Source organism: Stegostoma tigrinum, unplaced genomic scaffold, assembly GCF_030684315.1.
Source record: "Stegostoma tigrinum isolate sSteTig4 unplaced genomic scaffold, sSteTig4.hap1 scaffold_350, whole genome shotgun sequence".
Lineage (NCBI taxonomy): Eukaryota > Metazoa > Chordata > Chondrichthyes > Orectolobiformes > Stegostomatidae > Stegostoma > Stegostoma tigrinum.
In genome coordinates, this window is record NW_026728278.1 from 74230 (window position 1) to 86890 (window position 12661).

Consider the following 12661-nt stretch of genomic DNA (forward strand, 5'->3'; position numbering starts at 1 on the left):
ACAGCTGTTCCCCCCCCATCAAACATTCCCAGGGACAGCGGGGTTAGATACAGAGTAAAGCTCCCCCTACACTGTCCCTAACCATCGTGTTGGGTGACAGCGGGGGGTGGATTACCAACTCATAAATCACTCAGGGTTTTAATCTGGGGCTCTGCACGAGACCACAGTGCTGCATCTCAATCCTTAAGTGTAAGGTTTGATTCCCCATCTGCCAGAGGTGTGTGTTACCAGAGCCAGCTTTATTGCATGCACAGCTCCTGGTTTGTCAGTTTAATCGTCAGGGAGGAGAGAGAGTGGGTCCCCGCAGGCGAACCAGAGAACCCTGCAGATGAATAGGCTGCACGACAGTAGGGGGTTGGCCGGGAGGCTGTCTTCACATAAAGCACCATTATATCCTTGAGTTCATTTCTGGCACTGGACGTTGAATGAAGAGATGGATGCTAAGATAACTGAGACAGAAGGTTCAGGCCCCTGTTTTCTCTCTCACACACGTACATCATTTTCGGTGGCTGACTGAGGCAGCATCCGGAGCATTATGATCTTGCTGGCTTTCTCATCGCCAGACTCGCTCCTGTAGTCCTGGTCCCTGTAGTCTCCATCGCCTGGGAAGCTGAAGGCCTCTTCTGTGTTCTCGTAGCTTTTGTAACTGTCACTGTCCTCTCTGTATTCCTGCAGAGGGTAGTATGGTGAGAGGGTTAGCACAAGAGCAGGGACTGGGTGGAATACCACAGAACAAGCAGTGCCATTGAAACATCGGGTAATTCACACGGGCCAGAAGCAGCAGGAAGAGGTAGTGGGGGACGTGAGAGTGCAGGAGGGAAACAGGCATTGATATGCGAAGGGAGGGCAAGATGGCAGCTATGGGTACTTAGAAATAGAACAGAAGTGAATCAGCTTAACTATCATTTATGGAGATGAGTACAATAAAATGCTTACATTACCACTTAAAGGCATCTTAGGTACAGCTTCTTCAGTTACAAACTCTTAGTTAAATAGAGAAATGAAAACTCCAGGGTTGCAGAAAAAGTAGTTCACAACAAGGGTCTTCCAACCAGACCACACTGGTACCTAGCCTCCAGTCCGCACCAGGCCTTAGCTCTAGGCTGCGCTGGGCTCCACCTTCAGGTTCATGAGGCTGGAAGATCGCTCTGGAATCACCTTGAAGCTTGGGGGGGGGGGGGGGGGGGGGGGGGAAGAGGCCTCAGGAGGAGGAATGGCTACAGGGAAACTTATAAACATGTGACCCCTCCGCACACTAGACCAAATCCCTTTCTCGGAATGCTGGATGACAGCAAACTGCACCAATTCAGAGCTCAGTCACAGGCAGGAGGCGGTGAGTGGGAAAGGTTTCAGCCTGCTGGACCGGCGACAGGGGGCAAAGGGCGACGAAAGGCAGACTGAGGTAAAGCTCCGCTCGATGTTTGCCACACACATCATTTCACAGGGTGGTGGGGAGCATGCCAAAAGTACAGAGCATGTAGCCCCCCAACCACCGGCACAAAAGTATGGAACCTCACAGTGGTTGAATGCTACCTCAGACTGATCATAGTTCCTGTAGTCCTGCTGCCCATACTCCTTTCCTCCGTCACATTCATACTCCCGGTCGTAGGACCTATAATCCATGTCCCTGTAGTCATGGTCTCGCGTGTCCAGCACCTCCTCTTTCTTGCGATCGCTTCCGTAGCGCCCCATTCGTTCTCCCCGGCTCGCTCTGCAACAGAAAGCATTGCAATGAGGCATTGCTGGGGTGGTGGCGAATACACTCACATGGAGCTATCTCCCTCAGCTCTCCCAAAGATGCTAACTCGTGCAATCACAATTCCCCGTGCGCAGGCAGGAGGGCTCATCCTGCAGCAGGTCTCTTTCCCGTTCACTGTGGGTAGGAGGACATTCACACCTCTCCCCCCCACCCCCAACCTCCCCCAATGTGTCCCAAAGTCAGTGTTGATGATGTCACCATTCCACAAACAGTGGCTGACTAGACAGGTGAAAGCCAAGTTCTGGGTTTTGACCCTACACGACCAGACCGCAATGCAGGGGCAGACCCTAAGGGCAAAGTTCAACTGCCACCTTCTAAAGGCATGCACTCTACCTCAGAGGGTGCTGAGGCAGTTACTTAAACCAAACAGCTCCAGGGCTACTTTCTCCAACAAAGGAGAATCTAACCATTTCCTCTACGTCATTCAATGGGATTACCATTATGAATGGCCCCCCCACTGTCAACATCCTGGAGGTTACCACCTCCTATAAGAGAATCTAACCGTCACTCCCTTGACAGTCAACGGCTTTACCATAACTGATGTCCCCCAACTATCAATAACGCTTGGGGGCGGGGGGGGTTACCATTGAGCAGAAACTGAACTAGACCCAGCCCCATATCAAAGCCGCGGCTACTAGAGCAGGTCAGAGGCTGGGAACCCTGCAGCGAGTTAACTCCCCTCCTGATTCTCCCCACAAAGCCTGTCCCAGCATCGACGAGGCACAAATATTGACTGCACCTCCCATAGCACCTGATAAGTTTTACACCATCCAGGACAAGGCAGATGTCCTTCAAGCTTCACTCTCTCAAACTCCTATGCACAGCAGCAGTATGTAACACCTACAAGACGCACTGTAATGACTTGCCAAGGGTCCTAACAGTAGCACCCTCCAAGCCCGCCACCTCTATTCCTTAAACAGACAAGGGCAGTAGGTGCAGGGGGAAACACCACTGAGATCAACACACCCAAAAAGTGTCAGCCTTCTATCACGGTCACCAAGTCCACCTCCTGCAAATCCTCCCCCCTCACGGAACTGCTGGCTGACTCTGCATCACACTGCCTTTTCAAAGGACAATGAAGGACAGGCGATAAACGGTAACTTTGCTAATGACACCCCCCTCCCTTGAACAAATGAAGATTTTTAAAATCTGCAAACAGGGGGGCTGGGGGTAAACCGGTAGTCTCTGTAAACACAGGCAGGCCTGAAGTTACCGTTTGTCATAATCCATCTTCAGTTTCTGGAATGGGCACACACGTGTGTACTCAGTAATGTTTAGACGTCAACCCGTTGGGTGTCCGCCCCTCTCTCTCGTCCCTCGTTTATCCTGCAAAAACAGACCAGTCCTATTAGTGCTGACAGGTCCATCCAGCCACCTGCCACTGCAAAAGATAAATCAAAACATGCACCTACTACCTAATACTACCAAACAGAAAAATAAATGGAGACAAGAGATATTTACGTTTCCCAATCACTCTGCACTGCTGTGTTCATACTGAGTGAGCCATCATTCCCTCACGATCATATTGCTGAGATTAAAGGATATCATTGCTTCCCCAAGAAAATCTCAAACATCAGCTCCAGACCAGGCAAGCTATCACAGGGCAGAAATAACAAAGGAACAAAGAAACCTACAGCACAGGAACAGGCCCTTCGGCCCTCCAAGCCTGCGCTGATCAAGATCCTCTGTCTAACCTGTCATCTATTTACTAACGGTCTGTGTCCATTTGCTCCCTGCCCATCCATGTACCCGTCCAAATATATCTTAAAAGACACTAACGTGTCTGCGTCTACCACCTCCGCTGGCAACGCGTTCCAGGCACCCACCACCCTCTATGTAAAGAACTTTCCTCCTCTCACTTTGAACTCATGACCCCTAGTAATCGAGTCCCCCACTCTGGGAAAAAGCTTCTTGCTATCCACCCTGTCTATACCCCTCATGATTCTGTAGACCTCAATCAGGTCCCCCCTCAATCTCCATCTTTCTAATGAAAATAATCCTAATCTATTCAACCTCTCTTCATAGCTAGCGCCCTCCATACCAGGCAACATCCTGGTGAACCTCCCCTGCACCCTCTCCAAAGCGTCCATATCCTTTTGGTAATGTGGCGACCAGAACTGCACACAGTACTCCAAATGTGGCCGAACCAAAGTCCTATACAACTGCAACTTGACCTGCCAACTCTTGTACTCAATACTCCGCCCAATGAAGGAAAGCATGCCGTATGCCTTCTTGACCACTCTATTGACCTGTGTTGTCACCTTCAGGGAGCAATGGACCTGAACACCCAGATCTCTCTGTTCATCAATTTTCCCTAGGACTTTTCCATTTACTGTATAGTTCGCCCTTGAATTTGATTTTCCAAAATGCATCACCTCACATTTGCCCGGATTGATCTCCATCTACCATTTATCTGCCCAACTCTCCAGTCTATCTACATTCTGCTGTACTTTCTGATAGTCCCCTTCACTATCAGTTACTCCACCAATCTTAGTGTCATCACCAAACTTGCTGATCAGACCACCTACACCTTCCTCCAGATCATTTACATATATCACAAACAACAGTGTCCCAGCACAGATCCCTGTGGCACACCACTGGTTACAGGTCTCCAATTTGAGAAACTCCCTTCTACTACTACCCTCTGTCTCCTGTTGCCCAGCCAGTTTTTTATCCATCTAGCTAGCACACTCTGGACCCCATGTGACTTCACTTTCTCCATCAGCCTGCCATGGGGAACCTTATCAAACGCCTTACTGAAGCCCATGTATATATCTACAGCCCTTCCCTCATCAATCAACTTTGTCACGTCCTCAAAGAATTCTATTAAGTTGGTAAGACATGACCTTCCCTGCTCAAAACCATGTTGCGTATCACCGATATTCCCATTTTCTTCCAAATGGGAATAGATCCTATCCCTCATATCTTCTCCAGTAGGTTCCCTACCACTGACGTCAGGCTCACCAGTCGATAATTACCTGGATTATTCTTGCTGCCCTTTTTAAACAAGGGGACAACATTAGCAAGTCTCCAGTCCTCTGGGAGCTCACTCGTGTCTAAGGACACTGCAAAGATATCTGTTAGGGCCCCGGCTATTTCCTCTCTCGCTTCCCTCAGTAACCTGGGATAGATCCCATCCGGACCTGGGGACTTGTCCACCTTCATGTCATTTAGGACACCTAACACTTCCTCCTTCCTTATGTCAACTTGACCTAGATTAAGCAAACATCTATCCCTAACCTCAACATCTGACATGTCCCTCTCCTTGGTGAATACCGATGCAAAGTACTCGTTAAGAATGTCATCCATTTTCTCTGACTCAGCGCATAACTTTCCTTCTTCAATCTTAAGTGGGCCAATCCTTTCTCTAGTTACCCTCTTGCTCTTTATACATGAATAAAAGGCTTTGGGATTTTCCTTAACCATGTTTGCCAGCAATATCTCATGTCCTCTCTTAGCCCTCTTAATCCCTTTTTTCAGATTCGCTCTACATAGAACATAACAACACAGTACAAGCCCTTCGGCCCTCGACGTTGTGCCGACCTGTCATACCGATCTCAAGCCCATCTAACCTACACTATTCCATATATGTCCATATGCTTGTCCAATGACGACTTAAATGTACTTAAAGTTGGCGAATCTACTACCGTTGCAGGCAAAGCGGTCCATTCCCTTACTACTATCAGAGTAAAGAAACTACCTCTGACATCTGTCCGATATCTTTCGCCCCTCAATTTAAAGCTATGCCCCCTCGTGCTCGCCGTCATCATCCTAGGAAAAAGGCTCTCCCTATCCACCCTATCTAACCCTCTGATTATTTTATATGTTTCAATTAAGTCACCTCTCAACCTTCTTCTCTCTAATGAAAACAGCCTCAAGTCCCTCAGCCTTTCCTCGTAAGACCTTCCCTCCATACCAGGCAACATCCTAGTAAATCTCCTCTGCGCCCTTTCCAAAGCTTCCACATCCTTCTTATAATGCGGTGACCAGAACTGTACACAATACTCCAAGTGCGGCCGCACCAGAGTTTTGTACAGCTGCAGCATAACCTCTTGGTTTCGGAACTCGATCCCTCTATTAATAAAAGCTAAAACACTGTATGCCTTCTTAACAGCCCTGCCAACCTGGGTGGCAACTTTCAAGGATCTGTGTACATGGACACCGAGATCTCTCTGCTCATCTAAACTACTAAGAATCTTACCATTAGCCCAGTACTTTGCCTTCTGGCTACTCCTACCAAAGTGCATCACCTCACACCTCACATTCCAGATATTCTTGCAAAGCTTCGTCTGTCTTCAGTCGCCGAGACCTCATGTATGCTTCCTTTTTTCTCTTGGCTAGTCTCACAATTTCACCTGTCATCCATGGCTCCCTAATCTTGCCTTTCCTATTCCTCATTTTCACAGGAACATCTCTCCTGCACACTAATCAACCTCTCCTTAAAAGCCTCCCACATTTCAAATGTGGATTTATCTTCAAACAGTTTCTCCCAATCTACATTCCTCAGATCCTGCCGAATTTTGGTATAGTCGGCCTTCCCCCAGTTTAGTACTCTCCCTTTAGGACCACTCCTATCCTTGTCCACGAGTATTGTAAAACTTACGGAATTATGGTCGCTATTTCCAAAATAGTCCCCTAGTGTAATATCAACCACCTGGCCGGGTTCATTACCCAGCACCAGGTCCAGTACGGCCCTTTCCCGAGTTGGACTACATACATACTGCTCTAGAAAATACCTCAGGGAGCGGTGAAAACAGTCTCTCCTGCTACTCTACGGCCAGTCTGCAGGGATAGCCGGACCAGCATCTAGAAGGCAGGCAGGAGTGCAGTCTCTATCTACCTTGGCTGTGTCACACAGGAGGAGGCTACTGAACAGCACACCAAACAATATGAGAGCGACAGAGAGAGAGAGAGAGAGAGATGGGAAGAGACGGAGAAAAAGACAGCAGGAATCAGAGACAGAGAGAGAAGGAGAGAGAGAGAAGCGAGCGAGCATGGGCGTAAGAGATGAGGTGCTCCTGTCTCCCTGGTATCTCAGGGTATGTGTTTGTACAGCAGCGTAATTAAAACAGACATGAAGGAGGATCGCTAGCAAAATCACTCATCAGCAGTTGAGGAAACAAGGGTAGCAGGTGCACTGGAACAACACTACTTGCTAGTTGCCCGCCAAAGCATGCACACCATTCCAACTTAGAAGGATACTGGGTCTGAATCCTGGAACTCCCTCCCTACCGGGCACTGTGCGCTGTGTCGCTACACCACAGGGGGACTGTAACGGTTCAAGAAGGTGTCTCACCCCCACCTTCAACGGTTGAGTAGGGCGGGCGATAAATGCCAGCGATGCCCATGTCCCAAGAACCAGTTTTGCAAAATGCTCATTTACAATATATCCACAAGAAGGGGCTTCGAGATCTCAGGAAACACTGAGCCAGACGGTGAGGTGCTATACTTGGGAGGTTTTTTTTTAAAAAGTTGTGGTGCAGACTGTTATTACCAGTCTGTCAACAATTTATGAGAAAAATTTTCACAAAACACATCACAAGCTGCCCCAGAGCAAGGGGTAGAAGGTAATCATGAAACCTGACAGGCTGAGATTTTCTTCCCCTGTTCAGATTCAAACAAAAGAAGTCAACATGACAATTTTAAAAACACAGTAAGCAGAAATTAGAGAAGCTACCCAGAAGACACTGGACAAGACAAACTATTTACACTCAGGAACATCTGTCAAACTCAATAACTAATTTACATCCCAGTAACAGATCTATAAAAAGAAACTTAAAACTGATAGGTCTCTCAGACATCATTACAAGGTTTCCAGAATGTTGACACAATCCAACTGCTCCTGATTTTTCAATCAACTACAGGGTAGTGCGAAACACCCCTGGAGGGGCAGCAACGTAGGAGCAGGCACCGTCACAGCCCCTGCAACGAGGGAGCAGGCACCAGAGGGTCAGCGACAAGGGAACGGGCACTGTCGAAGGGTCAGCAATGACAGAGTGGGTACTGTTAAGAGGGTTAGCGACAAGGGAACGGGCACTATTAGAGGACATTTATCCCTCCTCCAAGTCAGGAAGAAAATAAACGATGCTTCTGCGACGGCTGGGAGCTTGCTTTGCAATTCCTCCTCAGGAAAGCAGTACTCCCGCAGAGTTGCGGAGCAGGTTCGGACATCCTGGGGCGATCCAGATGCAAATCCGCCCTTCCATATCGAAGCAATCCACGCGTGGGGTCTCGGTGAAACACAACAGACCTGCTCAGGAGGAGCGACCGAGCTCGCCTCAATCCACCAGCATTGCCTCGTGATGCTGACGATTAAATTTCTTCCGGACGAGGTCAAACGTCCAAGCTATCCACGTTCACGTCTCCGTGTTCAGGCTCCTATGGACGGCGCTTCCGCACTCCCCGGCTGCCGCAGAGTCGACGTGCTGCCAACTCCGGTTCTGACCGCTCAGGGCTCACATCAACTTGACTCACAACTTATCGTCGCAGCCTAAGGCGACCCCCTCCCCTTCCCCCACCAACAAAAAGAAAGGGGAAGTAGCAACGGCAGAAGACATTCCCCCCCCCCCCCCCGCCCCCCCCGGCACTCCGACTCCCCAGCCACAAACCACCTCCGCCCCGTTCCCCCGTATCCCCCACAACAGGCTTGGGAAACCCGGGTGTACCCCGAGGCCGTACGGCGCGCACTGCGGCCCCGATGCCGCTACTTCGCGAACCCGATGCCGCTACTTCGCGAACCCGATGCCGCTACTTCGCGAACCCGTTGCCGCTACTTCGCGAACCCGATGCCGCTACTTCGCGAACCCGGCAGTCCCCTCGCCTGCGTCCGACCCTCCCGGGGAGGGACGGCCGAGGCACAGAGCAGCGCTGCCCCCAACGCCGCGGTCAGCCAATGCGAAGGCAGGGGAGGCCGCTCAGCCTCTCGTGCTATCCCGCTGGTTTCCCCAAAAGACATCCCCGGCCCGCTCGGGGAGGTCAGGTACGTCCTCCGTTGCTATTGTGATACCAAAAAAAAAGACATGAGTATATTATGGGGTGGGGGCAGGCAAAAAAAACGGACATTTGAAGACTCCCTTGGCCCCAAAGATCCACAATACTGCAGCATCGTATATTTTGCTTCTTTTTGATTTACCTCCCCCATCCCATTCTTAAGGCAAGAAGCTGCAGACATCGCCTACCTTGGTGGGGTGGGGGGGGGGAGGGGGGGAGATCGGGATGCGGCTACTTTAATGCACGACGGCGGCGGTTGTTGTTGTAATACGGGAAGCGGGGTCAGCGAAGGGGAAAGGCCTCCAGTGAGCTACCGTCGGCCTTCCCGCTGGTAATACCGGATTTTACGTGGTGTTTTGCTTTAACTCCAGTATCTCTCCCTCTCCAGCCCATCCCCCTCCTCCGTCTCCTTCGGCCTCACCGAGCGGCCACAAAATGGCGGCGGCGCTGCAGTCGACAATCGGGCGGCTCCTTCCCCTCACGCCCCGGCGACGCGGGGGGGGTGGGGTGCTGCGTCCGTCCACGTCAATCCATTGGCTGGGAGCCATAGTACCGCCCATCGCTCTCTGACGTCTATTGGAGAAAGCGCCCGTCCCTAAAGGCGACTGTGGCAGCCGGTTGGTCGCGGAGGCTGTCTATCAGAGAGTGCTGCGTTCCGAATGGTTAGACCGTGTGTCCGTCAGCCGTCCGCGCCCACTCCGCCTGTCCCATTGGTCGGATGTCTCAGCGGCCTTCCCACCTACCCCTGTCAACCGTTGGTCCGCGCGTCCATCGGTCAGGCCAGGGGGACCACATGATTGGGTCACATCAATGTCGATCAAGTCCATCCCCGCTCCCAATGGCCAGTATGCCTGACACAATGGACACGTCTACGTCTGCCACCATTGGTCAGTGCAGACATCGGTCAAAGTCAAAACGACACGATTGGGCATTGTATTTGTCGATTAAAGTAAACGCCACGCCCGTCCATCAACAGTTACCGCCCACCGCCAGTCACAATAGTCTAGGGGCGGGGCGGGGGAAGGAGGAGAGAGAGCGCGAGGGAGAGACCCGCCTACGCCTGCAACTATTGGCCTGTTCGGCCATCAGTCAAGGGAAGCCGTCACATAATTGCGCAGTCTGTCAGTCGGCCAAGGCAAACACTCCGCCCAATGGTCAGCCAGGAGCTGTACACGCCCGCTTAGCTCTCCGCCCCCACTCAAAGTCTATTGGCCAGAATCGAAGGAACCGCCCAGTGTGCCACCACTGCCCAATGGTCAGTATGCACGTCTTTCAAATGCATACAGACTGATTGGCCGTTAAAAGTGTCAATCATGTTTACACGTTCCCCGCTGCATCCTATTGGACAGGGCAAGCCACCTGGCCAGCTCCGCCTGACTCTCATTGGGTTAGCCGCCAGTCCTTCCAACCCCTGTTGCCCGCTCACGCGTCCGCCTGATTCTCGTTTGACTCGCTGCCCGCCTATCCAGCGCCCGCCACACCTCCAGGCACCGCCCCGCCTGACTCTCATTGGTCTAGCCGCCCGTCTGTCCAGCCCCCGTTGCGCTTCCATTGGTGGTATCGCGTCAGCCTGGCTTTCATTGGGAGAGCCGCCAGTCTGTCATTGGCTGAATCCGCCTCCGCCGGGGCCGGATTGGACCCGCGGCTGTCTGTCAGACAGTCTCCTCCCCACCCCTGGAGCGGAGGTGAGTTGCAGAGATGTCTTTGTTTGGACAGTTTTATGAGCTGCCCCTTTAGGGGTAGGAATAATGATCCACTGAAAGTATGGAATGTCTATCATATTACCTCTTTGAAGCCACCAACCTTCTGGAGAGCCACTGCGTAGGACAGCTGGTACACAGCAAGATCCCACAAACTGCATGTTTATTTTGGTGATGCCATTTTCTGCACCGAACCACAAAGCGCTCGCCCTCCCTAATACAGCCTCTGAATCTATAGCTGCAGCAGGAGGCCGCCTCCAGTATCCCTCAGAAAGGGCCCACCAACAATGCGGCACTCCCCAGGCATTGACTCTTCACACTGTATCTCGCCCTGTGCTGGGAGCGTTTGATGGAAGGAGATGGTGTTGAGAGAGCTTTACTGTGTATCGAACCCCGTGCTGCCCCTGTCCTGGGAGTGTTTGATCGGGTGATGGTGTAGAGGGTCCTTTACTCTGTATCTAACTCCGTGCTGTCCCTGTCCTGGGAGTGTTTAATCGGGTGATGGTGTAGAGTGAGCTTTACTGTGTCTAACCCCGTGCTGTCCCTGTCCTGGGAGTGATAGATGGGGTGATGGTGTACAGGAAGCTTTACTCTGTGTCTAACCCCGTGTTGCTCCTGTCCTGGGAGTGATAGATAGAGGGGGACAGTGTAGAGGGAGCTTCACTCTGTATCTAACCCCATGCTGTCTCTGTCCTGGGAGTGATTGATGGGGTGATGGTGCAGAGAGAGCTTTGCTCTGTATCTAACTCCGTGCTATGCCTGTCCTGGGAGTGATAGGTGGGGCGATAGTGTAGAGGGTGCATTACTCTGTATCAAACCCCGTGCTGGCCCTGTCCCTGGGAGTGTTTGATAGGGGTGCAGTGTAGAGTGAGCTTTACTCTGTAACTAAACCCACGTTGGTCCTGTCCTGGGACTGTTGATGGGGATGGAAGAGACAGTGTAGGAACAGCTTTACAGTGTATCGAGCACTGCACTGCTGCTGTTCTGGGAGTGTTTGTCGGGGTGTGGGAGGGGAGGAGGATGGTGTAGAGAGAGCTCTACTCTGTATCTAACCCAATGCTGTCCCTGGGAGCGTTTGATGGAGGGGGACAGTGTAGAGGGAGCTTTACCCTGCACCTAACGCCGTGCTGGGAGCATGAGGGCGATAGCTACCCTGCGAGTCTAAGTGAGGGCAATGTGTCGACGTGAAGACCCATCTTGACTGCGAACTGCAAATTCCTTCAGACAAGATGGAGCAGGTCAGGGCCAGAGAGACTATCACTTGGAATTCAAACAGAGTCTCTCCCCGAGCGTGCAGACGGGAAATCCCAGTTTAGCTGCTGTTCTTGTCCTCTGCTCCTTCACCCCAGTGGGGCTAGCAATTTTCACCCATCCCTAATTGCCTCCTTTAGAAGGTGGGGCAGGTTACAGTTTCTCCTCCCCACACACACACACACACACACCTCCAGTGTGGCATAGGGACACCTCACACAGTAACCCCCTAATTAGGGACAAAATTCCAAGAATCTGCCTGGGGCGCGTGGTCCGCACTGCCCCTCGTCCTTCCTGCAGAGAGGGTGCGTCGGTGTTGGAGCTCAGCCGAGCATTCCTAATGAACCCAGCTGCTGCTGCGTGCCGGGCGTGGTGGGGGGGGGTGGGGAGAGCAGGAGTGTTGAAGGTGGGGGTTAGCGTGTTGATCGAGCAGGGGTGGGGTCAGGGTCCTGGCTGGTGTCGAGCTTCTCCAGTGTTGTTGGAGCTGCCCCCGCCCAGGGCAAGTGGGGAGTGTTCTCTCACCCTCCTGCCTTGTGCCTTGTCAAGGGTAGGAGGGCTTTGTCGGGGGGGGGGGGGGGAGGAGAAGAGTCAGGAGGGGAGTCACTCGCTGCAGGATTCCCAGCCTCTGATCTGCTCCTTGTAATGGGGCTGGGGTCCCAGCTCAGTTTCTGCTTGATTGGGGGTGGAGGGGGTGGGATTCACTGATGGTGACAGTATTGAATGTCAAGATGTTGGTGGGGGGGGGGGTTGTGTGGGGTGGGGTGATGGCTGGGTCCATTTTTACATTCTTCTCCAGAGACCAGCTCAGAATCGAGCGAAGCCCCACCCTCCCCACACCCACTCCCACCCCAAGGGGGCACATTCCCCTCCCTTGTCAAGATCACCACCCCCCCACAACCCCCAACCCACAGCAACCTATAATATCCCAAATAATTATCCCCGACTCTTCCAAATTTCAGAT

At 52.0% G+C, this 12661-nt stretch overlaps 1 protein-coding gene across 8 annotated transcripts in view; it reads right to left on the bottom strand.

Moving 5' to 3' along the window:
- LOC125449982 (RNA-binding protein 10-like) overlaps window positions 1–9237 on the bottom strand; it is a 40950-nt gene extending 31713 nt beyond the window's left edge. For all 8 annotated transcript variants that reach the window (XM_059643954.1, XM_059643960.1, XM_059643959.1 and 5 more), the window contains exons 1-4: window positions 8938–9237; window positions 2973–3085; window positions 1534–1711; window positions 496–669 (exon numbers count right to left, since the gene is read on the bottom strand). In XM_059643954.1, coding sequence (XP_059499937.1) covers window positions 496–669; window positions 1534–1711; window positions 2973–2989 — 369 coding nt within the window. In that variant the 5' untranslated portion in view covers window positions 2990–3085; window positions 8938–9237. The remainder of the gene's footprint in view (window positions 1–495; window positions 670–1533; window positions 1712–2972; window positions 3086–8937) is intronic.
- Window positions 9238–12661: the final 3424 nt, after the last annotated feature.